Source organism: Ochotona princeps, chromosome 25, assembly GCF_030435755.1.
Source record: "Ochotona princeps isolate mOchPri1 chromosome 25, mOchPri1.hap1, whole genome shotgun sequence".
Taxonomy (NCBI): domain Eukaryota; kingdom Metazoa; phylum Chordata; class Mammalia; order Lagomorpha; family Ochotonidae; genus Ochotona; species Ochotona princeps.
The window spans coordinates 24,589,934-24,617,198 of record NC_080856.1 but is presented as its reverse complement, the minus strand read 5'-3'; the positions used below and the strand labels follow the sequence as shown (position 1 = coordinate 24,617,198).

Genomic DNA, 27,265 nt, shown 5'->3' with positions numbered 1-27,265 from the left:
CATACATGTCAATGGGCATTGATGGCTAGTTCATCCCAACTAGCTCCACTACCCAGTCCACACATATGCTGGTGGGTGTCACTCTGTCTAGTTATGCCTGTCCCAGACCTGGTTCTCATACTCACCGGTGGGAGTGGCAACCCAAGAGGGAGGTACTCACTGTCTCCCTACTGGGCCCATTCTCACTCAGGGATCTTGCACTCTCTAGGTGGATCTGCACGTGAGCAGGGGTGTAGAGCTTCTGCCCCCTTGGGGTGTCCCCTTTCAAGGACCTTCACTCCTCTGAACCCACTATTGTGGGTTCGCATGGAGGCTTTAGGAATCAGATGGACCTTCACTCCTCAGCCTCCCTGGCAGTTGTGACGGGCAGGGCCACAGCGCCAATCCTGTAATCTTGCCGTGGTAGTTCTGGTGCCCTGTTCCCTTGCTGAAGGAAACATCAACTGGCCTATCACTCTGAAAATTCTATGGATTTCAGCAGCTATATGGCCGGAAATGGGGGACAAAGGATGAAGACACTTCATCATATTAACCCCCTTGGGCCTGAATTTCCTTCCTTTTTTGTTTCAAAGATTCATTTATTATTTTTATTGGAAAGGCATGATCTACAGGGAGAAGGAGAGACAAGAGAAAGCTCTTCTATCTGCTGGTTCATTCCCCAACTAGCCACAACGGCTAGAGCTGAGTACTGATCTTAAGCCAGGAACCAGAGGCTTTTTCTGGGTCTCCCATGTGGGTAAAGGGTTCCACAACTTTCCCAGACCACAAGCAGGGATATGGATGGGAAATGGAGCAGCTGGGACACAAACTGGCGCCCATATGGATTCCTGGTGCATGCAAGTCAAGGCTACCACGCCAGGCCCAGGACTAGATTTCTTAACATCATATTGCAGGGTGCTTCTGGGCAATGGGAACAAACAAGCTTAAACATTTGGCCAAAGACACAGTACACACATCCATGCCTGTGGGAAAGGCAGACACAGACAGCTATAGTTGGAGATTTCTAGAAGAATTCACTTCAACTCTCAGCTTTCTGCTTGGTGCCTATGTGTCCTTACAAGGTTCAGCACCACGGTTGCCGTCTCAGAAAATAGTTCACATTATCTAACCTGCACACAGCCAACTCACACAGGAAGACAGCTTGTCGGAGGTCTCACAGCAATTAAGTAGAAGAAATAGGATCCCAATGGGACTCATAGTTAGCATGACACAATGCACAGGTGATTTTAAAAAGGTTGGGGGGCTCTGTGTGCACCTACTTCCAAGCTAGAAAATGCAATATGAAAGGTGGGTGAGAAGCAGGGAATGTAGATAAATGTGCTGGGATGTATGCGTGTGCACTCTTGAGGGCTTGATGGAGCAATTAAACATTCCATTTGAAAGAAAACATGCTACCTGACCTGTAAAACCATGTTTATTATTGGCAGTTTGCTGCTATGTGTATATATATATATATATATATATATATATATATATATATATATATAGCAAAAGACCAAGTATAGCATAAAGTAGAGTGAATAGGCTAGCACAACACTTAGAGCCTTCAACGAGCTTCAGTGAGGCAGCATGTGAAACAGAGTAAAATTTAGTCAGAATGCTCCCATGTTATTCTTCTCCCTTGAAAAGGCTCTCCTTTTTATTATCAGAGGTAAGCCAAGGTTTTCCCTAACATTAGGGCAAATGTACCCACTGCCACAGAAGGCAGACGAACTTTCCATCAGACACTGGATCACTGTCAGCCTGATATCCCACTCAACTGCCTGCTGTCGCCCTGGAGCCATTAGCGGATGTAACGCAATCTGACTTCATGACTGGGTGGAGAAGGCTTTCACGCCTCGGCCAGATACACTGCAGGCAACTTCACGCCATGCTTTTCTGCTCACTCTTTCTCTTTCGTTGGTAACCATTAGCATGCCAGGTGGATTTCTACTCATTGTGATACTGGCTTCAATATAAACGCCTGGTTTCCTTATAAGAACTAAGCTTAACCACCCGAAGTGCCAAGCCTATGAGCTCCCAAATGCACACACTCGCTGTGTAACACACATTGCCTCAGACGGCGCCTTATTCCTCCTCATATCCTGAAGACAGGGAGCGCCTTAACTTTGCCATCTCTATTCTCCACACCTACAGCATGCAAGTTAATATCAAAGGCAGACAAATGAACACGCTTCTAACAGCACAGGGCAACTGTGAGGGATTCTGAGGGCCTTGGCAAGGCCTGTCTGGGGTTCTTTTCCCCGGGGAGTGACATTTAACCTGAAACTTGAAGAGAATCAGCAGGTGCTCACGAGGAGCAGCTTGTATGAAGTCCAGGAGACCTGTGGGAGCAAGGCTGCTCCAGGAACTTCAAGAAGCTCAGATCGGGAAGGGAGCAGGGGACTGTGGCACAGCAAGGTTAGGCTGCCACATGCCAGCATCCTGAGAAGGGACAGTTGGAGTTTTGACTGCTCTGCTTCTCATCCAGCTTCCCGTTAATGTGCCCGGGAAGGCACCAGATGATCGGGGCTTGCCACTCACGTGGGAAACCAGGATGGAGTTCCTGGCTCCTGACTCTATCCTGGCCCAACCCTGGCTGTTGTGGCCATTTGGGAAGTGAATCAGCAGGTAGAAGATCTCCCTCTACCACCCCCTTTCTCTCTGGTACTCCACCTTTCAGATACATAAATCTATAAAGGGAAAAGATTTGCTGGAGGAAAGGCGATAGGAGAAAAACGGGTACAAGACAATGATGAAGAACAAGAAGAGACAACAAGGCTAGAGAGGATGTGGGCAGAGAGAAGTCCCTGAGGGCTCACAAGCATGCAGTGACATGATGAAATGTTTAAGAAATGCCTGGGGGGTGGGCACAGCAGGTGCTGGGAGAGACGAGGCTCCTGGAGTAGTTTTAAAGACAGAAATGTGACAGCTTGGCCCTGAGTGATGGTGACCAGCAGACACAGGAACTGACCTCAAGAGGATGTGGGCAAGTCAGAGAATGAGACATGAGGCTTATTAACTACACAGAGTTGGTGCTGCTCACAGGCTCAGGATGCTGAAGGTGGGGGTGGAGTACACAGAGGTGGTATTGCTCACAGGTTCAGGCTGCTGAAGAAAGGCCAGGGGGTGGTTGTGGGGGAAGAAGATTAGAACAGAGAAATCATGAAATGACTCTGAGATATCAGCCAGCAATTCAGCAGTCTAGGAGAGGCCTGGCTGCTGTATTGGCAGTACTGCGGATGGTAATGACGTCGTGGAATGGACAAGGCACGCAGCATGTATCCGGGAGTTGAAGCTGTGGAAGTCAATGAGCTTATCCAGGGGAGAGGACTCCCTGGCACAGAACCTTGAGGGAGCCCAGCATTTCCCGCTCTAGAGGGAAGGGTATTTGTGTTGTATGTGACTTACACCAGACTTGTTTAAAATAAAACTAAAGGAAAAGGAAGAAGACGAGCACCACTAGGAAATCACCAGACAGACACATCTGAGGATACCAGCCGTGCTGTGATACAGAAATGAAATTGGCTTTGGAAAGAGAAGAGAGAGTGTCGCTACTGACCAGGGGCCACAGGAAGAGAAGCCCTGCCAGATGTCGACTGCACTCTGTGAAAGGGAGCCACTGGGAAGCCCCCAGGAGCTGAGGGGCTGTGGCTATGGACAACAGAAGGACAAAAGATGAAGGATGGAAAGAGGCTTTTCTGAACGGAAGAGGATTTCACTTGGTTATGCACACTGGTTCAAGGCCCGGCCTGTGAGAGACCACCACCAGGCAGGAGGTCCGGCGCCCCTTTCAAGGCATATTCCGAGTTAATTAGCCCCCAACTTTAATTTCCTCTTCTACTAAGTAGGAATGATAAAGATGCTGACCTCTTAGGGTTGTCTTGAGGATTAGGTAAATGTAAGAATTATAACAGAGCCTCAGTACTCTTGATGCATGTGAGCTATATTAAAGTTGGGTGAACTCCAGACACTAGGATATCAACAGCTTTCTTTTTCCTTTACAGTCACAGGTAAAACTTCAAGTGGCAGTGGCTGGACCACCAGTCTAGAGCTGTGGTCAGCTGCCAGGCAGTTGTGCAGGGGGCTCAGAGACTACCTCCCAACACATTTGCTGAAGCACCAGGAGTCTTTGAGGGGTTAAGTCCTAGAGATGACTACGGGTACCATCACAGCCCCAATGGCTCCACTTGGCTCTACTTGTGGCGACGGGGAAGACGTCCCACCCGCCAGTCTCTAAGACAACTACTCCATCTTCTCAAGTCAAGGACACCACCAGATCTTTTTTCTCTGACTTCAGGAATGCTAAAACAGACATCCAAGAATTTATGAAAGAGGGCAATATGTTAAATATAGGGCTACCTAGAGAGAAATGTTTTTCTGTTTTATTTGAGAGGAGGGGATGGGTGGACAGCTTCCTTCCACTATTCCATTCCTCAAGTGAGGGCCAACAATAGGGCAGGGCTAGGGTAGGCTGGGCTAGGCGGAAGTCAGCAGCACCTGCAGGAGTGACAAGGAACCCTGGCTGCCTGCCCTCCTTCCCAAGGGCGCATCAGCGGGAAGCTGGGACCATGAGCAGAGCTGGGACTCAAGGCAGACAGGCGTTCCAAGCAGCGTCTTAACCATAATGCCCACTCGAGAGAGGGGTACCACTGATACGAAATGACAGCTGCTCCTATAATCAATGAATGGATCTCTTATCTAACAGCGCCACATTAACTCAGTTGGGAAATGTAGAGTTTGCTGATTAAAGATAATTCTCAGAGCCTTCTCGGCCTGTAAGTAATGATCAACATGCAACCATGCTATGATCCAAAGCCCGTCACTTCAGTCTCTTTGCCACCAGAGGTCAGCACCCCGAGTGTTCCACAGTTACTGAGCCTCACAGAGATGATGCCCTTTCGGCTCAGCGGCAAGGGCTGAGGCTCTAGGCTGGCACGGGCACCGAGCAGGCGCTTCTCCTGAAGTGGGAGCGCTTTCTCTGGCCTGTGTTCCTTATCTCCCCCTCCAGTCTCTGCAGACCGTTTATTCATCACACCGCACCCCAACTGCCCTTCCCTTATGAAACTGTAATGCTGCAGATAAATTATGTATTTATTCATGTACTGTGGCCCTGTGCAGGGACACAAATCACGGCCACTGCTAGTTTTTTGGTTTTTGTCCCTCTACAGGAAGCCATCTTACTGCTTAGCATCATCTTCACCAGTGGAGCCTGAACAAGCTGCATGTGAACATTCGTTTTTGTCCCACTAGCTTTGTACAGAGTGGGTCTGGATTGCTTTTGGGGGTGCTGTTTTCAAGTTAGCAGTCAAACTAGAAGATAGCTCAGTGCTAGTCCCCTGCTCTGGGGAGAAAAACCCATTACAAGAATAACAACAAACATAGCCCCAAGGGGTGAGAGTGGTTAGTTAGCCAGGGAAACAGTGTGAGTTCATCACCAAGCTGGGCTTCATCGCCCAGAGTCATCACTGAGAACGAAATTATTTTATTTATTTGAAAGGCAAAATTACATAGAGGGAAAGACAAAGAGAGATCTTCCACTGCTGGTTCATTCCCCAAATGGCTATAATGGCTATTGGGACAGACCAAAGCCAGGAGCCAGGAGCCAGGAACTTCATCCCGGTCTCCTACAAGGGTGGCAGGGGCCCAACCCCTTGGGATATCATCTGCTGCTTTCCCAGGGGCATTCTGGAACTGGGATATCTGGGACTTGAAGCAGCCCTCACATGGGATGCTGGTGGCGGCCTGACCTGCTGTGCCACAACACAAGCCTCCCCCTTCCCTATTTCTTTTTTATTTTTTAAGATTTATTTATTTATTTATTATTACAAAGTCAGATATACAGAGAAGAGGAGAGACAGAGAGGAAGACCTTCCGTCCGATGATTCACTCCCCAAGTGACCGCAACGGCCGGTGCTGCACCGATCTGAAGCTGGGAACCAGGAACCTCTTCCGGGTCTCCCACGCGGGTGCAGGGTCCCAAAGCTTTGGGACGTCCTCGACTGCTTTCCCAGGCCACAAGCAGGAAGCTGGATGGGAAGTGGAGCTGCCATGATTAGAACCGGCGCCCATATGGGATCCCGGGGCGCATTCAAGGTAAGGACTTTAGCCACTAGGCCACGCTGCCGGGCCGCCCCCTCCCTATTCCTTAGCTATTTGGATCACTGTAGACTGGACCGACCAGTCTCGCTGGGCCAACTGAGCTTGGAAGTTGAGTCCTGGAGAAGGAGTCTTCTCTGGAAGCTGGCCTGTAGTCACCTGCAGTCAGGAGAAAGGACTCCCATAGAGTGAATGGGGTGGGGTCAAGTCAGCGGCAGATGACATGCAGAGGGGAGCACAGCTGAGGCAGCCTCAGCTGGGAGGCGGGTGAAACCAGCCCAGCCAGCTCCAGACACAGGACTTCTTGGAGGAAGCCCATGGCCGCTGCGACAGCAGGAGGGGGGCCGGCTCAGTGGGGCTGTGGCATTCACGTGCCAGCACCTGAGTCAGAGGCGGACTGATCACTCACAGCACCATCGGCTATTATTCACGGATTGTGCTGTGGTTCCTGCACGGCACTTCCCGACTGGTCTCAGCCAGTGAGTTCAAGACGGATGATTCTGATAATCACAGAGAAAAAGCCGTGACCAACACAGCAAACAAAAAAGGTAAACAGCAAACACGACAAGCCAGTGCCCCAGTCTCGGCACCATTCTCGTCCACCTTTGTCTACTGAATTGTTTCATCTTCCCAGAGTCCCCACAAAGTAACAACTGAGGGCAAGTGATGGTGGATCCTGAAGCTCTGTTTGACACCTACTGTGTGTCGGCCCTGACAGCAGGTGCTGGGAACACTGCCTGAATCGCAAGGTGGAGAGCAGGTCTTCGGGGAAAGCCCCAAAGGGGAGGTGAGACCTGGGCTGTGTCTGGAAGCACAGGGAGAGCGGCTGTTGAAGAGGCCGCAGCCCACGAGGACAGACGCTGTGAGGGCGCACAGAGCAGGGGCTGGCAAGCTAGCCGTTCGGGAAATGACGTTTTTCTAGTTCCCCAGATTGTGCATGGCTTCCTGCCTTCCGCAGGGTATGTCAAGCAGTTAGTCCACACAACAAGCCTCCACCACAAGCCGAGGCGAAACGCTTACAACCTGACCCTTGGCAAACCAGCTTGTGCCTTACAGGGGGTTTGCAGGCCCACAGCACAGACACCCCCTAGGGCTCGGAAGACAAGGCAAAACCTCAGGATCTATCCCAGGCCTAGAGAATTGAGGTCTGCCTTCCAAGATTTATTTTATTTTTAGGTGAAAGGCAGAGTTAGAAACAGAGAGACACAGAGAGATATTCCATCTGCTGGTTCACTCCCCAAGTGGCCACAATGGCCAGAGTTGAACTGATCCAAAGCCAGGAACTAGGAGCCTCTTCTGGGTCCCCCAGGTGGGCTGAGGAACCCAATGCTTTGGGCCGTCCTCGACTGCTTTCCCAGGCCACAGCAGGGAGCTGGATGGGAAGTGGAGCAGCTGGGACACAAACCAGCACCAATACGGGATGCAGATGCTGCACGCAGAAGGAAGCTTAACTTACTACACCACGGTGCTGGTGTAATTATAAAAAGAGCTGTGGTGGGCCTGGCGCAGTAGCCTAGTGGCTAAAGTCCTCACCTGGTATGTGCTAGGATCCCAGATGGGCACCAGTTCTAATCCCAGCAGCTCTGCTTCCCATCTAGCTCCCTGCTTGTGGCCTGAGAAAGCAGTTGAGGACAGCCTGAAGCCTTGGGATTGTGCACCCGCTAGAGAGACCCGGAAGAAGCTCCAGGCTCTTGGCTTCAGATCAGATCTGGTTGTTGCAGCTATTTGGGAATGAATCATCGGATGGAAGATCTTCCTCTACGTCTCTCCTCCTCTCTGTATATCTGCCTTTACAATAAAAATAAGCAAATCTTTAAAAAAAAGAAAAAGAAAAAAGAGTTCTGGCAATTCTTGCACATGAAATGGAGGGCTGGTGAAGCTACAGACTGAAAGAAGCCTGCACATGCCCTGTATACAGATGGGCAAGCGATGAAGTGAGGCCATGACACCCAGGCTCCCCTTACAAGTGTGCTGGTCGGAAGAGGGGTCAGCAGAAATGGGTGAGAGCTCGAGTCAGGCCCCAGCATCGACGGCCCAGGCCTTTCCTTCCACCCTCTTCGCCAGCACCTCCACACTATTCTGGACGACCCCATATTCATTATAGTTTATCAGAAAGTAAAGTACTGGGTAACGAAAAATGCACTAATTCTGTGTTCCTACATATAACAAGAGCATCTCAGTGTAAGTTATGCCTCCAGACATCAATGCACGAAATAAGACGTTCACTGGGCAAGATGGAAGTTTGGAGAGGCAGCAAGGATCTACTGCACAGCTGTCCATAACACAGGTTATGACCTCATCAGTTCACAGGATAGCCAAATATGCAGTGTCTTCCTGGTGGGGTTCCCCCTCTCCCCTCAAACAGATGGAAGATCACACATTATACTCAGCTTTTTCTGTATTTGAGGAGAACAGCCATTTAAAGTTCACAAGCTACAGCGCAGCATGCTGGAGTGGCACGCCAACACTGTTCCTTCCTTCGCCTAACAGTTTCCACGTAATTGTTCAACATTCTGCCTCCTTCAGAACCCAGAGAAGTTTGACAGGGTTACCTGGGGGATTCAAGCAATGACAGCAATGGGTTCAAAACAGGGGCGAAGGGGAACGCCCTCTCCCCCATGCTCAGGCTTAACACGTTATGTTCTTTTTTTTTTTTTTTTTTTTTTTTTTTTTTTATATAATCCATTTTATTGTATTGTTGTTGACAATCTTTACATAACACGTTATGTTCTTTACGCTGGCTGAAACAATGCGAATGCAACAAAGGTGTGCTCTGAAAACTGTCAACAGAATTCAGTGAACAAATCTCCAGGAAAAAAGGTGAAAAGCTACCAAACCTGTGCTGGGAAGAATCTTTGATGTGTTAATAAAAGCCTTTAAAAGTCTGTGAGTTCGGCACAATAGCTAATGGCACTTAGCAGTGTAAGGATAACATTTACAAAGTGCTCCTATGGACTTGCCATGTGCTAAAGGCAGGAGGCAAGCATTCCGCTGCGATCTTCCAAGTGCCCTGATATGAGGAGCTTCGATTTTATAAGGGAGGAAACAAAGGCGCAGAGAGGTTAAGTAATTCGTCTGAGGTCACACAGCTAATAGCTAAATCATGGGAGATAAGGTCTGTACGTAGGCCTGCATTTTTAACCATACCCTTGTTTCTCTCTGGTCTCCTCTTGCCTTCCTATTAAGCACCAGCACCTGAAATGTCATAGATTCTCATCATTACTTTATCAGGGACAAATTCAAGCAGAGCGAAAAACATGCCTAAGATCTAGACTCAGAAGATTCAAAGTCTACCCAGAAAACTCCCTGTGGACGGAGGCCAAAGCTTGGCCTGCGGGACCAAGACACCGAGCAACAGTCAGGTGCATTCAAACGAAGACACTGGCTTATTTTTAGGCAGAAGAAACTGCAAATGCAATCCAAACGCTGAAATGTGTCATGTTATAAATATGGATGAAGACTTCGATGACAATTTCTATGGACATATTTCTCTCCTGGCTAGTGTGTCTGTGAGATGTTGCAGCGAATCTGAGATAGCAGGCAAAGGCCTACTGCTACCTGGTTAGCATGCTCACGCTCGCTGCGCTGCGCATGCCTCCTTAAGTAACTGTGAACACTGGGAGTTAAGTCAAGTTGGTGCAAGGAACAGCACCCCCATAGCACCCTCTTTGTTTCAGGAGCTTTATATGGGGACCCGAAATGTCACCGCACAAATCATGGAAATTCAGAGCGAGAAGGCCTTTTTACATTCTTCAGATGGGGAAGCCTCTGGTATAAAGTTCTTCCTCGACTTCGAGCTCATCATATTCCATTTTTAAATATTCATTTGGCCAAGGAACAGGCTCACCCCCTTCAAATGTTTGTAGCTTCAACATAAGACCCCCCCCCCCGCGACAGCTCATCATGCCATCTTAAAATATTAATTCTGCCAGGAACAAACTCCTCTCCCTTCAGATTTTAACAGCCCCTAAGTAAGACCCAGGATATTTGCCTGTAAGAAGGTACAAGACGGAAATAGGGCAGGAACAAGAAAACCCGAGGAAGGAGGCGAGGCGACCAGAGCCATGGGGAGGGTCGCCAGAACTCACCAGCCAATTCAGGCAGCCGCCCCGAGCTTTCCCTATTGAACTTTCCCCATTAGAACAGAAGACACACCCTACTGCTGGTATTTTAACGAAGGGCACCAGTTCGCTCCTTCAAGGCACGGGCTGTAAATCAAAATTTGGGGGGCTCCCGCGAGGGGGGCTGGTGACATGCGGGAGCAATCAGGACTGCACTGACACCTTGCTCTCATTCGAATCGGGTGTAAGGACAAAAGGGCGGCCCCTCGGTGCCGAGCCGGCAGCCCGGGGCCCCTCTGGAAGCACGGCTGGTGTGCTCGCATCCGCAAGGCAACAGCGTGCCGTGCAAGCCCGGGTCTCGCCGGCGCCCACGCGTCCACCGCCGGCCGCTGGTGTTCCCTCAGGACGCCGGGAGTGGCCGCTCAGGCTCCCGGGGTCTCCTCCACGCGGGGTACCCTCGCCGCCAAGACCGCGAACTCACCTTCTTCCTCGAACTCCAATTTCTCCAGCATGCCGGCTTCCGCGGGTCCCGGGGCCGCCGCCAGCGCCGCCTGAGGGGGAGGAGGAGGAGGACAGCGATCAGCATGAGGCGCGGCGCTCGTCCCCGGCCGGCGGGCTCGCGGCCGGCCGAGCGCTCCGGGCCTCGCGCCGCCGCGCCGCCGGGAGGAGGGGCCTGGTGGCCGGACGCAGGCGGCGCGGCCCACCGCCCGAGGCCGCCGTCGCCGCTGTCGCCGCAGGTGGAAGGCGCCCGCCCTTCGCCAGTGGAACGCTCCGCTTCCCGCGGCCCTCTCACCCCCGCGCGCCGGCCCCTGTGGTACGGCCCGCCGAGGAGGAAGCGTGGGAAGGGGAGCCCGGGAGAGCGGCCCGGGGCGCCCCCCGCCGGCTGCCGGCTGCCGGCCGCTGCCGAGGTACCCTGAGGAGAGGCCGCCTTTGCCTCCTCAGCCTGCACACCCGTTCACTTAACCGCCCCCCACCCGCTTAGCGCGTCCGGGTAGGCTCCACCTGCGCGCAGGTGTGGGCTCGGCCAGCACGGGGGTGGGGCTGCAGGACCCCGAGGGAGAGGAGACCGCCAGGCAGGCGCTCCTGCCTAGCGTTCCCTTTTCATGTTTAAAGATTAGATTGCCTACTCCCCTTCCCTTAAAAGAGAAAAGAAAAAAAAAAATCACAAGCCGGTTCTATGGGTAACACGCATTCTAGATTCTAGATCGGCTTTGCTGCTATCACATTTTTCCATCTTTGAAACTCTGATCGTTTTCTCTCTTCACCCGCCAGTTCTGTTCTCTTTGGGGGGAGCAGCTGCCAAAAGCTCACACAGTCTAAATCTGGCCTCTCACCCTGGGTCTGGGTATCTGAGGCTGTCCTCCCGCCAGCTCAGGTTGGCAGACGGCAGGGCTGGCAGTCGCCAGCTGCCTGGAAGGGAGGACCCACGCCCTGCGGCTGCACCTACAGGTGCCTCTGGCAGGCTGCAGAAGGCCGCGTGGTGATACTTGGTTACATTGCAGAGAGCCCCTGGCCCCGTTCTTGAAGGGAACCGGGTCCTGTCGCCTCGTTTGAACGAGGGAATACAGGAATATCCTCTTTTGTCACCTCCGTGGCCCAAGGAGTGCAGAAGGCTTGGTTAAGAAAAAGAAGGCAACATTAATTCTCTAAGATGTTTCTTGGTTAAAAAAAAAGTCTCCAGATGATGTGAGGAAGAGACTGAAGGGCTTCCTGCTATGACAAGGGTGTCTGTACTTGCATTCCAGTCTCTGCAGTAAGGCACAGAGAGCAAATCAAAGGCATGCAGATGGGGAAGGAATACAGCTTGCAAAAAACCTTCAGGACTTTGGCAAGATCGTGGGATATAATGTCAGCCCGAGAATCAATCGTGTTTTTTATCTGCTAGAATGAACAACTGGAAGCGGATATGAAGACACTTATCATTTCCAGTCACTTAAGATTAATACTCAGAAGTAAACTGAAGAAATCTGTATGCTGAAAACGACAGACTGTGAAAGAAGAGCTAGCTACACAGAGCCCCCCGCCCCGACCTGGCATTGGCAAGATTTCCCCTCTCTGCCAAACCGATCTGACTTAATGAAGTTCCTGCCAAACCCAAGAGTTTTAGAGACAAGTAAGTTTATGTTAAATTCCTGTGGAAAAACACAAGCTTTCTTGAGAAAGAAGAATGCAATGGGAGGCATCACTGTGGACAATACTACAGCCTACTGTGGGCGCCGGGCGGCGGTAATCAGGAGCGGTATTGGCAGAGGAACAGACACTTTGATCAGTGGGCACAAACAGGCAGCCCAGGAGTGGACCGGGGAAGTATGCCACACACAGGCAACACTGCTTCTTGGAGGAAAGCGCTTTCATAGTGGTGATCAAAGCTTTGGTGCTGGAACAACTAACTAGCTGGACCTCAAAACACACAACAAAAACCACACCAATGGAGGCCTCACACTTCATGCAAAACTTGGCTCAAAAACATCAGGGGGTTCTTTGAAGGTTTTTAGGAAAACAATATGAAACCTACAGCCTACAGCCAGGCAAAAAATGAAACCTGATGCCATAGAAGTTTGAAAGACAGTGCGTGAATTGGGCTTTATTAAAATTAGGAACTTTTTTCCTCTGTGAAATGCCCTGTTAAGAGAATGAAAACCTAAGTTTTAAGAGCAGAAGATAATATTTGCAAACCACACAGCCAAAAACTGCTAGTGTTTTGAATACAAAAAACTCTTTAATCTCAACAGAAAACAATTTAATTAGAACATGAACAAAAGACATGAAGAGACATTTCAATAAAAAAGATAATGGTGGATAAGCATATGAAAAGCTGTTCAACATCATTAGCTATTAGGGAAATGTAAATGAAAACCACAGTCAGATATCACTGTACATCTATTTGAAGCGCTAATGTAGAAAGAGTAAATAATAGTACAAATACTATTGACACAGAGAAATAGAATCATTTAACTGCTGGTGGACGTGAAAAATGGAATAATCATTTTTCACAGATTTATTTGTTTTTATTGGAATGGCAGATCATATTTACAGAAGGAGAGACAGAGAAAGATTGTCCATCTGCTGGTTCACTCCCCAGACAGCCACAATGGCCAGAGTTGAGCTGATCCAAAGTCAGAAGCCAGGAGCTTCTTCTGGGTTTCCCATGTGGGTGAAGGGTCCCAAGGCTTTGAGCTGTCCTCCACTGCTTTCCTAGGCCATAAGCAGGGAGCTAGATGGGAAGTAGAGCAGCTGGGACACGAACTGGAGCCCAAATGGGATCCTGGCAAAGGCAAGCCATCACGCCCAAGTGGGCATTTGACTTTGTGGTGCCCACACTGGAGTGTCTGGTTTCAGATCCCAGCTTCCTATCCTAGCTTCCTGCTAATGCACACTCTGGGAGGCAGTAGTGTTGGCTCAAGTTCCTGGGGCCCTGCCACCCACAGGGGAGACCCAAATCCAAGTCTTAGCTCCCAGCACTGGTCCCAAGCCCAGCCCTGGCAATTATGGGGGCTTGACGAGTGAACCAGAGGACAGGAGCTCTGTCTGTTTGCCTGTCAAATAAATAAATAAGTGACAAAATTTCAAAAAAGAATCAGTTACTCATAGAACTTAGTAGATCTCCAGGAAAGTATGCTGAATAACAAAAAGCCAATTCCAAAAAGTCACATAGTATATTATACTCTGCCGTGATGAAATGATCAAGGTGGAGAACAGATTAGTGGGTGCCAGGAGTCAGGGTGGCAGAGAGGGGCAGAGGTGCCTGTGAGTGCACCAGGGCAACTAGAGGAGTGATAGAATCACTCTCACTAGGGCTGTGTCAATGTCAATATCTCACTGTGATGTCATAGTATGTTTTCTGCAAAGGAGCCAAGCCAAACTGAATTAATCATGTGGAGAAAATGAAAATTTAAATTTTTAAAAATCTTTGATTGGGATTGGCACAGTGAGGTAGCACGTTAATCCTCTGCCAGTGTGCTAGCATACCATGTGGATGCTGGTTCCAGTCCAGCTTCTCCACTGCTGATCCAGCTCCCTGTTGATGGCCTGGGAAAGCAGCAGAGGATGGCTCAAGTCGTTGGGCCCGTGCACCCATACAGGAGACCCAAAAGGTGCTCCTGGCTCCCAGCTTCGGATGCCCAGTTCTGGAAATTATGGCTATTTGGAGGGTGACCAGTGGTTGGAATACCTCTCTTTCTCAGTTTGCCCCTCTCTCTTTTTCTGTGTCTCTGTAACTCTTTCAAGTAAAAATAAATAATGAAATATTGTTTAAAAGTCTTTGATTATAACTCATATGCTTGTAAGTTACCCACTGAAAATACTAATTTCAATGATTTTCAGTGTGGTCAGAGTTTTGTAAATGATCTAAGTTTATAGCATTTCCATCATCCCAAAGAAAAACTCCAAATTTATTAGCAGTGACTTGCAATTTCCTGGTTTTTTTTTTTCCAATTTCCTGTTGAAACCACTCTCCCCTACCCATATCAAGGAAACCAGTAACCTTCATTCTGTCTCCATAGATGTGCCTATTTTGGACGTTTTCTATACATGGACTCATACCATACGTGACCTTTTGTGACTGGCTTCTAAAATACATTTTCAGAGCTCACCATGTTGTAGCATACATCGGCACATCATGGTTTTAATTGTTGAATAATGGTCCATTATGTGGAAATGCCACATTTGGTTTATGCATTTATCATCTGATGGGATACAGGTGAACTGCATTTTTTGGCTCTAATGAGTGATGATGAACATTCAGTATTTGTGTGGACAAGTTAATCATTTGTACTTTGTAATATCTTGTGTTTTCTTTCTCAGATAGTCATAGAATCCTAGTAAAACAGATAAAGTTGTTTTCTAAAGCATCCTAAGTCAATTGCAACAATTTGAAGGTTTCAGAGCTTTTGGTGGCATTTGGATAAATGTTCACAGAGTCCTAAGAGATGGATTCCTTAGTACAAATAATTTGAAATGGGTGATCACCAGGAGTCCTTAAAAAAACAGCTTTGCCTTTTTTTTAAAAAAGATTTTTTAAAAATTTATTTGAAAGGCAGACACATAGAGACATAAAGATTGAAAGAGACATAAAGATTGAAAGAGACATAAAGATTGAAAGAGACATAAAGATTTTTCCATCCACTTTTCCCATCCAATTTTTCATTCCCCAAATGGCAGCAATGACTGGAATTGGACCACACTGAGCAAGCTGCCAGGTCTCCTACAAGGTTGCAGGGGCCCAGGCACTTGGGCCATCTCCCGCTGCTCTCAAACTTGCTTGAGCAGGACTCTCAGAGCTGGATCAAAAGTGGAACAGCTGGGATTCAAACCCTCAAACTGACACCCAGATGGAATTGCAGGTGGCCTCCATTGTTCTTTCATGGTAATGCTGTATTGGTTTCAACAGATTTATGCTGATTGTGATTGTAGCTATTTCAGACAGGTGGGGGCAAGCCAGGATGGAGGCAGAGAGGGACTCAGGCAATGTTCTGCATGTAAAAGGAAGGGCTCTCCCAAGACCACTTCATCCCCCGAGATCAGACGAGATCGGGCACGTTCAGGGTGGTATGGCCGTAGCACTTTATCTCCCAAACTGTCACCATCAGCTGCACTTGATGCAGCAACGCCAGACAGTAACACCAGCCTCCTGGTAACCCAGACCCATCTGCCCAGGAAGAAGGGACTATGCCTGCTGTGGCAGACAGGCACCAGGCTTCCCCAGCAAGGACACCTTTCCACCTGTTTAACACTTCGGCTCCTGAATGCTCTTCTGGTGGAAGGGAAGAGAAGGCCCTGAGCTTGGCTTCAATGAGAATTCCTGAAAACCAGGAAGCTATTAAAAAGTGACTCTATGGTTGTTCAAAAACCGTTAAATTGTTAAGGTTTGTCTTCCATGATTAAACACAGATACAGCAAATGTATTCTTTTGAATGGCTACTGGAAGGAAAAACTTCATCCTGCACACTGAATCGTAAAATGACTGCCAAAAGTACTCCTTTATGTACTGAAGTTGGACATGAGTTTTCTCTGTCTTTAAAAAAAGAAAATCTTAAGTAGCAACTGTAGGAAATAAGTCAGCCTTCAATATTGAATAAGAAGCTCCTGAATAATTTAGAGCTGCTTCCAAGCAGCTCCTTTCTCTGCAATAACATCCTATGCAGAGTCAAGTTCCACAGGAAGCCCCGCTACTGTCTGGATGGGAGCTGCTTCTCACCTGCTCTCCAGACAGTTCTGACCTCCACGCCAGTGTGGTGTGAGTGCCACAACGCTTCCCCCAGTGTGGTGTGCTCCCGAGTACCACAACACCTCCCCTCAGTGTGGTGTGCCACAATGCCTCCTGCTCCTCATTTTTAAAAAAATATTTATTTATTTTTATCTGACAGGCAGATATACAGAGAGAAGGAGAGACAGACAGAAAGATCTTCCATCTGCTGGTCCACCCCCTAGATGGCCGTACCAGCTAGAACTGACTCAATCTGAAGCCAGAAACCAGGAGCCTCCTCCAGATCTTCCACATGGCTGCAGGGTCCCAAGACTTTGGACCATCCTCTACTGCTTTCTCAGGCCACAAGCAGGGAGCTGGATGGGAAGTGGAGCAGCCAGGACCTGAACTGGTACCCACATGGGATGCCAGTGCCATAAGCAGAAACTTAGTTCACTATGCCCTGGGAGCATCCCTCTTCCCCCTTGGAGTTTCCTACAGAGTTGCCAACTCATTGCAGCTCCCATAGTTTGGGCTTCCATCATTTGGGGCTTGGCAACTGGAACAGTATTCATTCCCATGGCCTTGTCCTTTTCTGGCCAGTGCGCTGCCCTCCAGCCAGAGGGACCTTTTACAAACACAGGCTTATTCTTACTGCCTTACTTAGAACCATCTTGTGACTCCTGGGAGTCAGGACCCATTAGGGTTTCTGTGCCAGTTCCTTAGCCTGGAGTCGGGGCCTGATCACTTTCACTGCATTACTTCTTTTGTCAATTTTCTTAGTGTATACTACACTTAAACTTTCATACCATCTTCCTGGAATACAGTGCACATGCACTACTGGAAGGTTTTTGAACTTTCTGCCTGCTGCCTGTACTTCCCCCACACCCCGCAGCATTTGGTTCAGTTCCTTGGATGGTCAGATCTGTCTTCACCAGGAACCCCCTTTCTGATTCTTTTTTCTTCCCTTTTCTCCCTCCCTTTCTTGATTCATCTCTTTGAGAGGTAGAGAGAGATTGCTTCTGCAGGCTCACACCCCAGGCACTAGGGACTGACCACACTGTCCAGGCTCTGGGGACTGACTGCACTGTTCAGGCACTGGAGATGGACCACACTGACTGGGCACTAGGGATGGACTGTGCTTTAGTCAATTGTCTCTTGTACTTAAAAAAAAAAACATTGATTGATTTTTATTGGAAAGGCAGATTTACAGAGAGAAGGAGAGACAGAGAGAAAGTTTTTCCATCTGCTGATTTACTCCCCAAGTGGCCGCAACGGCTGAAGATGAGCCAATCCAAAGCCAGGAGTCAGGAGCTTCTTCTGGGTCTCTCATGCAGGTACAGGGTCCCAAGGCTTTGGGCCGTCCTCTGCTGCTTTCCCAGGCCACAAGCAGGGAGCTGGATGAGCAGTAGAGCAGATGGGACGTGAAACGGTGCCCATATGGGATCAGGGTACTTTGAGGTGGAGGATTAGCCAATTGGGCCATTGTGCCGGGCTTCAATTGATTCTTTTAAAATCTCCATACTTTCTGGCATGAAACATGCTGATTTGGGATTTACTACTTTTTTCTCCTCTAAATGCTGCTGCACTCCCGAGGGTGTTGTGGTCCAGAGGGTTAAGCTATCACCGGTGATACCAGCAGCCCATATTGGAGTGCTGGCTCAGGTTCTAGCTGCTCTACTTCTGATCCAGCTTCCTGCTTGGAAAGGCAGCAGATGAGATCTACGCAGAGTTCTGGGCCTTGGCTTTGGCCTGGTCTGTCCTCAGTCGTTGAGGTCATTCGGTTCAATGAATCAGTGAATGGAAAGTCTCTCTCCTCCTCTCTCTGTCACTCTGCCTTTCAAGTAAATCACAAGTCTTTAAAAACAAAATGCTGTGAGCTCTTTGATGGGAAAAAAAAATCATTTGTGTGAGATGAGTTGTTCATGATTGGTAAACAGATTAAGACTTGGTGAACAAACAATTGATTTTAGTGGTAGAAATGGACTTGGCAATTATCTCCATTTGCTCCAGCTTTCCTTGATCTGTTTAGAAACAATTACAGTCATTTTCTCTGGAGTGTTGGGAATTGACATTCTGAAAGAAAAGAAGTGCTCGTGCTGACAAGTGGCAGCATCGAGCAGTTGCTGTTCAGTTTACTCTATCTGAGGACTCTTACCTCACTGCACATCCTGACTTGGCTGGTGGCTGAAACCTGTCCAGCCTTTGCCACCACTGCATTATTTTTGGTTTCTGTTAAGTGAAAACCATTGATTTTTTTAAAGTGGTGTAGAATGTTTGATGACAATTCAAAAATAGAACGTTTCAACCTCGTAACTATTAATTCTTTTGATTAGTTTTAAATAACAATGTTCGAGGGTTTTAAACAACATGTTTGAGGGAAAGGTTTTATTCATTTCGATACTTCTCCAAATAACATTTCAGATGCTGTAGAATAAATTTTGTTCCTCGATAAATTTTATTTATTTCCATTAACAAGCATTTATTCTACAGTATCTTTTTGGGAAAGAGAGGTAGCCAGGGACTGGCACTGTGGCTTAGAAAGTAAAACTCCCTCTGTACCCCAGCATCCTGTTTGGGTGCCAGTCTTGGTCCTAGCTGCTCCACTTCTAATCCAGCTACTTGTTAGTGCCTGGGAAGGTAGCATAGGATGGTCGGAGTCCTTGGGCCGCTGTAACCACATAGGAGATCTGGCTGGCCCAGCCCCAGCTGTTGCAGCCACTCGGGGAGTGGACAGTCTCTTTTTTCTCTCTCTGCTCTCTCTCTGTCTCTCCCTGTCTTTGTAACTCTGCCTCTCAAATAAATAAATGAATCTGTAAAACAAAGAGTGGAGGCTATTGTGTATATACACGAGTCAACTGGAAGCCTGTTTCCAAGGATGCACTATTAAGTAAAAGGCAAACCACGTCAGACTAATCTGTAAAGGTTAGGGTCTGGAGTATTTGTTAAATTATCTTCTAAATTCCAGAAAGTAGAAGATACCCACTTCTTGAAGAGAGTTACTCATTTACCAAATATTTAATATCTACTCTGTGCCAGGGACTATGGGAGTTGATTAATAAAGTATCTGATGATTGAACATAGCCTGGAAAGACTTGTTACTGTTACAGAAGATAGGAAGCTGGACTTCAAAGCACAGTCAGACTCAGCCTGCAGAGCTGCTTGCCCTCCAAGGCCAGCTCTGAGGAGTTCATCAGCCAAGGTCTGAAATGTGCAGATCCCTTGTCAAATGGTTTTTGTTAAGAAAAGCATTTCATCATTTTTAGTTTAATATGAATTATTGGGAGCTAAAGATATGCATTCTATTAGGGTGACAGCGTTAAAGATCATCTCCTAATACTTTGCAATTAAAACATTAAGTATTTATCCAGTTTAACAATTTCCTGTTGTTAATGCATCTGAGTCAAAGCTTTTGAAACATATTGTATTTATATTATAAAGCAAGGCACAGAACCATAAAACATCACCAGGAAGTTTCTTCACCGTTTTGCCCCCATGACATACACTTTCTCCTTACATGTGTTACGATGGCGACAACGTCACCCAGGGTAGCTAGAACTAAGGGCGAAGACCGACAGCAGGAGAGGCCCAGCTGTCGAGTGCACGCATGCGCGCCCCCTCCAGCTCCTATTCTTGCCACAGGCAAACCCGTAGCCCTGCCTGCTACTGAGGACTAGCTGTCACATGAAGCCACCGCGGAGCGACAAGGAACCTGGATAAGGTGATCCACTGAGCAGGCCTGCGTCTCACCTTGAGCAGCGCCTCTCGGGCCTCAGTATCCATGAAACAACAGATTCTTACCCTTCCAGTCAGCTCCAGCTGAATTTTTCTTTGTTTTTGTTTCTGTTGGTTGCTGGTAGTTGTGTTTTTACAGGGCACAAGGTGAAGCTTTGGTACAGGCGCACAGTGTGTATTGGTCAACTCTGAGTTGCTTTGCAGCCATCATAGGTGGTATCTCAGTGTTCGATCAGCTACAGCCCTGACCTGAGGGGGTTCAATTCTAGTTAGGTGAGTGTTGTAATTGAATCACAGTAACCAGACTTCTACATGTTACACTGCAAAAAAAAAAAAAAAAAAAAACAAACAACAACAAAAAAACAACGAACCAAAATAACCCCCAAACCACCAAGTGTTTAAATTTCTAGAAAATCCTGCAGCAACTGTGTACACAAATGCTAAGGGATACTTGGAGTGAAAGGTTTTGGAAGGAGACACATTGAGGCCAGTTACTGGGGAAGCTGGACAAGAGGCTCTCAGGTGGTGGCTGAAGCAGATCGAAAGCCCTGGAGCTAAGGACGCTGCTGGCCGTTTCGGCAGATGGCCTCTGTCTGAGAGCCAGTGCTTTTGTAGACGGATTAATGGAGATCACTGGGAGCTAAAGGGATGGAATTAGAAGTGAGCGTAAATATCCTCAAATTACTTACTAAAAAGATTTCCGTGTGCTTGCTGTGCAAGGTGGAGGGAGCTGGATGTCGGGGCCTGGAAACAACAAGGCCACTGAAGGCAGCTTTACAATAAAGGTAAAAAAAAAATCTGGCCAGCAAATCCAAGAGTTATGGCCAAGCTCATGTTTGGGATTTAATGAACAAGACATGGAAATGAGACTGAGAATATCAGAGAAACGATCCAATGGGCTTGTTGGAGGTAAGAATAAGAGGAATGCAGGCACTAGCTGGCTGTCCAAAGAAAGGCCTTTGGGTCTGTAATTAGGGGTTCTGAGAGTGTTATGGGGAGGAGAGCAGATGGCATGGGTCCTGCTGCCCAAGAGTGACAGAGTCCTTGGTATATCAGCTCTGCTTCTCTATCTCCAGGTAGGTGCTACCTTCATCATATCCCTGTACATCACTTAAACTGACTTAAAACACAAAATTAGTCTTATTTAGGCAATAATCCCATAGATGATAGGTTTTGAGGAATATATATATATATATTATATATATATATATATATATTCCTAACACACAAACACAGCTATTGAGATGTTCATCCTCTTAGGGCCTGAAGTCGTCTACACACTCTAGTGCCTTCCACCCACGGCTCCGGGAAAACTGGTGTGGGAGAACAAAAGGTGGCAATGGGAGGGGTCCAGAAACACACACCTTTCCTCCACTCCTGGCCTGTGCCAGAGAGCCTTGTTCAATAAAGAGATGGTGTCCTCTTGTTGAATCAGCAAGAGAAGTCACAGGATGAAAGCAGAGACTTTGGGTGCAACAACAAGTGTTTCCCAGTAACTGCAACCCAAGCATGGTGACCTTAACTGGAATATGAGAAACTGGGCTGTTAAACGAAAGTCTAAACCAGTGGTTTTGAAACTGTAAACTGTGACTCATTCCTGAACCATGAAAACAATTTAATGAGCTGACTACTCTAAAATAATAGTTTATTTGTTTTCAAATAAAATAGAATGGGAAGAGTAATTTGCATTGCAGATTGATAAGGGTGAAGATTGTTTTAAAAAGTTTGTTTTAAATATATATATTTATATATGTGTGTGTATATATATATGTGAATTTTTCTTTCTATGACCATAGACCAGACAATGAAGAAACAGTGTGAACCTAGCTCTTGCTTGTGCGGTTTCATCATGTGTTTGGGACCTGAATGACAGCTCAGCGTCAGCTTGTCACCAAAGGTGCTTTTCTGTACTCGCACCAGAAGGGAAAGCAGCTAAGATCTGCAAGGATTACTCCGGGTCTGAGAGAAGAATGACTGAAATGCATTGTATTTTAAGTTGCAAAAAGTACAGGGAAAGTGAATTTGCACCATCTTTTTTGACAAAGATTGCTTGGTCTTTCCCTTTTTTCTGCCAGGGAGCAAACATTCCAGGAGAAATGGTCACGGTTTGTTATTTTCCTGCTCAGAAGCGGGCAGTTAAGGTAACCTGACTCTGATGGGTGCTTAGTGTGTTAGGATTGGGACTGGGCAGGGGAAGGGAGACGGTCCTATATCCTCTGCCGCCTGGCAATCCCCATCATTTGGAGCTCCTGAAGATCTGGGGGCAGGGCTGTTCAGCATGGGGGACTGCCTAGGAGCTGCTTGAGAGGTTCTCACTTAAGAATGTCATTAAATGATACGACAGAATTCATTTGTTCTTATGAGGTTTCAGTCCTTGAATATACATCTCTAACATTCCGTGTCATGAAACAAGAAGTACACAAAACAGCTTTGCTGTAAACCAAATTTGATGAGATTCTTGCACACACACACCCATGCGACTCAGCTGCTTTAAAACGAAACTTGAAAAACACTAGGATTATCTGGAGTTAGGTATTCGGCAGATTTATTTGCCCCATAATGAACAAACTGATCCCATTGTGGAAGAAAAACAACTGGACTATTTGTTGTCTATGATAAAACATGTGTTTTCCAGTAAAAATAGAATTTTGGAAAACTTGTATTTACCTGGTGAACTTGACAATTTCCCAACACCCAGAGACTGCTCTCGGGAGATTAGGGTGTTACTACTAAGTGTTTTGGGGTATTATGTAGTGAAATGTGTTAATGTTTAGAAGCTTGGCATAAGGCAGTGATCCAGTATTTTCTAAATGGCCAATGCTTGATATTGCAAAATCAGATCCATTCAAATTGCAAGAGAGATTGATGGGTTTGAACTTAGTAGACTGTGAAATAGATCATGAAAAGTTCATTGACATGGTTTCATATTCCACACTATAAACGGCCTTGGAAACCACCCCCTTTGTCATTCAGGTCCACTTACATTGTCACAAATGATAATATGGTGAGACAAACCAGGTACAAAGAGATAAACACCTCACAATCTCACGTGCACACCTGATCATCAAAAGTCAGCCTCCTAGGCACAGAGAGTGGAGTGCTGGTTCCTGAAGGCTGGGTAGGGACAACTGGGGAAAGGAAGATGGTGATTCCCAAGCTGTCGTTCCAATTAGTAGAAGGAGTTCTACTGAGTGATCTAAAGCCCCACAAGGTGACATCATGTGTTGCAACATCGCGAAAAGTTGATTTCAAATACTCTCAGTACAAAGGACTAGTGGGAGTCAAATTCACCACAGGCTCATGAATTATACGATGGCATCATTTTTCCCAAGAGACTGCCGTGTTCCCTTTTTGCCACTCATGTGTTGGTTACTGAGTGGCATTTTTTTTTCATGGTACTGTAACTTGTTGTTGATGTTGTTGTTGTTGTGGCTGTTCTAACTCATACCAGTTGTTGACCTCCTTTCATGGCTTCTCACTTATGATAACATATAGTGATGGAGTACTGGGGTCTATCATATACAGACGTGGGGGTACAATGGAACATGCATCCCTGCATCCAGACAAAAGATGGAATCCCAGTGAAACTGTTGGACATGTGTAGACAATGGGATGCTGGACTGTCTGACATTGTCTGTACCAACAATGTCGGGGTACACATAAATAAGAGACTGATAGAATTATGATTCCTTATGAAGGACTACACTATTGTAACAAAATGGGAAAAATCTGATGGGGGTGGGAGTTTGGGGGGGAATCCCAGCCTACACAAAATTGTACCTCACAATTCAAAATAAAAATATATTAAACAAATTAGAAAAAAAAATCCCACAAAGGACTAGTGAGTATGTGAGGCGATGGACATGTTCACTAACTGCATTTTGACATTCCACAGGGCGGGGCACTTTGCCCGGGGGTTAACACGTCCGTGGGGATGCACTGCGGTGCGGTGCGTGGGCTGGAGTCCTGGCTCTGCTCCTAACTCCAGCTCCCAGCTGAGGCGCATCCAGGAAGCAGCAGTGATGGCTGGGTTGAGTCTCCAGTCCCCATTTCCACCTGGCCCAGTGCCTGCTGTTGTAGGTATGTGGAGTAGTGAGCCAGCAGATGGGGCTCTCAAATTAAGAAAATTAAATAGTAAACTTTTCTATAATGCATATATTTATCATGACATCACTCTGTACCCCATAAATAAATGCAATTACTTGTTAATAAAAAGTTTTAAAAATTCTACCACCTGTCAGAAAGATTATCCATTAATGCTGCTGAAGACATTTTTTTAAATCTTTTTTTAAAGATTTATTTATTTTTATTGGAAAGGTAGTTATACAGAAAGCGCTTCCGTTCATTGGCTAATTCCCCAACTGGTTGCAATGGCTGCAGCTGAGCCAGTCTGAAGCCAGGAGCCAGGAACCTCCTCCAGGTCTCCCATGCGGGTGCAGGGTCCCAAAGCTTTGGGCCGTCCTCAACTGCTTTCCCAGGCCACAAGCATGGAGCTGGATGGGAAGTGGAGCAGCTGGGACACAAACTGGCACTCATATGGGATGCCAGCACATGCAAGGTGAGGATGTAGCCACTAGGCTATTGCGCCAGGCCCTGAAGACATTATTAAAATACTTCTGTTTTTTTTTTTCTTCCAATTACCTATCTGTGTGAGGCTGCATTTCCCTGCACATGTAGACCAAAACATGTGGCAGGAGTTTGAATGCAGACACCAGAAGCTTACCACGCTCCTCCAACCCAGACATTACAAAGATTTGCAATCATGTAAAACAATCTCTTCTGTTCTCATTATTTTAGAATGGAGTTATCTTCCATAAAACATACTTATAGTAATAGAGATGTAATGGATGTATAACTGATCTTTTTAGGCAAGTTAGCAAATACTTAAGTTTTTCCTGTTTTAATTTCCAATCCAGTAAATATTAATAGATGAAACCCACACCAATAAATGTTCCTTTAGTCTCAACAATTTATGAACAGAAAGGGATTCTGAACCAAGTCAACTTGGGAATAGCTGAGTTGCACAATAACATAACCTAAATTTAGCTCAGAAACAAGCATGCAGTAATAAAAGTTAGAGGAAATACCCCTTTCTCCCTTCTTGATGGATTTTATGCTCTCAGATATTTGATTTTTAAATTTTCATTGAATGGCCCAGTGGTCCTCGCCTTGAATGCTCCAGGATCCCATATGGGCGCCGGTTCAATCCCGGCAGCTCCACTTCCCATCCAGCTCCCTGCTTGTGGCCTGGGAAAGCAGTCGAGGATGGCCCAATGCATTGGGACCCTGCACCCGCATGGGAGACCCAGAAGAAGCTCCTGGCTCCTGGCTTCGGATTGACACAGCACTGGCCAGTGCGGTCACTTGGGGAGTGAATCATCGGACGGAAGATCTTCCTATCTGTCTCTCCTCCTCTCTGTATATCTGACTTAGTAATAAAAATAAATCTTCAAAAAAATTTTTTCATTGAAAAACTCACCTTGGAAAAAAACTGAAAAAATGGTTCAGTTATTATATATATATACATACATATATATAAATTATCTTATGATACAATTCCATAGGCTCTGGGATTTCCCTTGTCCCTTCCCCAAGTCCCCTCCCCTCCCCCGATTTCCCCCATATTTTTGCAATGGTATAGTCCATAAGTCCATCATTCTGTTATTTAAGTGTAGCCTGACATTGTAGATATAGACAGCCTATTGTCAAAACACATTGAACAATTCCACTGAGAATCCATCTTTGATCTGGAAGTGTATATGCATGTTGTATTGTAGTTTTACATTTGCATATGATAGTCTCAATTACTCAATATTTTAGAAAAAGACTTATAACTTATTTGAGAGTCAGAGTTACACAGAAAGAAGAGAAAGAGAGATCATCCATCCTCTGGTCACTCCCCAAATGGCCACATGGCTGGAGCTGGGCCAGGCTGAAGCCAGGAATCTGAAGCTTCTTGGGTGCAGGGACGCAAGCACCTGGGCTGTCTTCTGCTGCTTTCCCAGGCGCATTAGCAGGGAGCTGGATTGGAAGTTAAACAACCAGGACTCCACCTGGTGCCCCTATGGGATGCCAATGCCACAGACAGTGGCTTTATTAGCTATCCCACAGCGTCAGTCCCATAAAAAAAAATGTTTCTTAGAAGTTTATTTTTAATAACTCAAAAGGTAGAGCATAAGAAAGGGAGAGAGAAGGAGATAGTGACAGATATTTTCTGTCTGCTGGTTCATTCCCCAAAGCCTACAACAGTTATGGCTGGGCCAGGCAAGGAGCCAGAAAATCTAACTCATGCGGTAGCAGAGACCCAAGTACATGAACATTCATCCTCCGCCATCCAGATGAGCAGTAGTAGGGAACTAAAGCAGAAGTGCGGTATCTGGGCCCTCCACTAAGGATGCAGCAGCCCAACCTGCTATACTACAACACCCAGCCTCCCCAAACAGTTTTTATTATAAAGAAAACCAGAATCGACCAAATAAGTTTATATTCATTTATGTTAACCAAGAATTGCTGCTTTTTTATGTCAGTGAAATCATTTAGTAATTGTGCAAAGTGGAAAAATACTAGGGAAATTTGCTCGTTAAAAAAAAAAAATTACTGTTTTGCCTAAATGGTGTTGTGATGTAGTTAGTGGGTAAAGCTGCTACAGCCTGTTACACCAGCATCCTAGGTTCAAGTCCTGGCTACTCCATTTCTGATCCAGCTCCATGCTGGTGCCTGGGAAAGTGGTGGAGGACAGCCCAAGTGCTCAGGCCCCCATACCCACATGGAGAACCCAGAGGAAGCTCTTGGCTTCTGAGTTTGGAGTGGCCCAGCTCTGGCTGTTGCAGCAACTTGGGGAATGAATCAGTGGATGGAAGAGTTCTCCTTGTTACTTTTGATGCCAAATAAATGAATCTCTAAAAAAAAAACACAACCCTTTTTACCTAAATGATTTTCAACACACATATTTTTAAATGCATGGCATTTGAAACAATTCTACTGCTGACTCATGCAGCTTGAATCAGTTCAGAAACAGGACAGAAACTGTTCTTATCAAGTGAGTTCTGGATCATGAACAGAACATGCATAAATTGAGGTACTCCCACCCATCCATATGACAACGCTGCACAACTTGAGGCTCCCAGATCCTAACTGTAGTTAGAAAGACGCAGGATAGGGGCTGATGGGAGCAGTTGGAAAGCCTTTTTTGCATATTACAGCTTGG

The 27,265-nt window shown here is 46.8% G+C and overlaps 1 protein-coding gene across 8 annotated transcripts in view; it reads right to left on the bottom strand.

Annotated features, from left to right (window-relative positions):
• Nucleotides 1-27,265, bottom strand: part of PRKAG2 (protein kinase AMP-activated non-catalytic subunit gamma 2) — a 234,917-nt gene that overhangs the window by 38,450 nt on the left and 169,202 nt on the right. For 7 of the 8 annotated variants that reach the window (XM_058654990.1, XM_058654991.1, XM_058654992.1 and 4 more), the window contains one exon: nt 10,621-10,690. In XM_058654990.1, coding sequence (XP_058510973.1) covers nt 10,621-10,690 — 70 coding nt within the window. Of the gene's footprint in view, nt 1-10,620; nt 10,907-27,265 lie in introns of those variants that run through there. The other variant, XM_004594397.3, reaches the window with a different exon arrangement.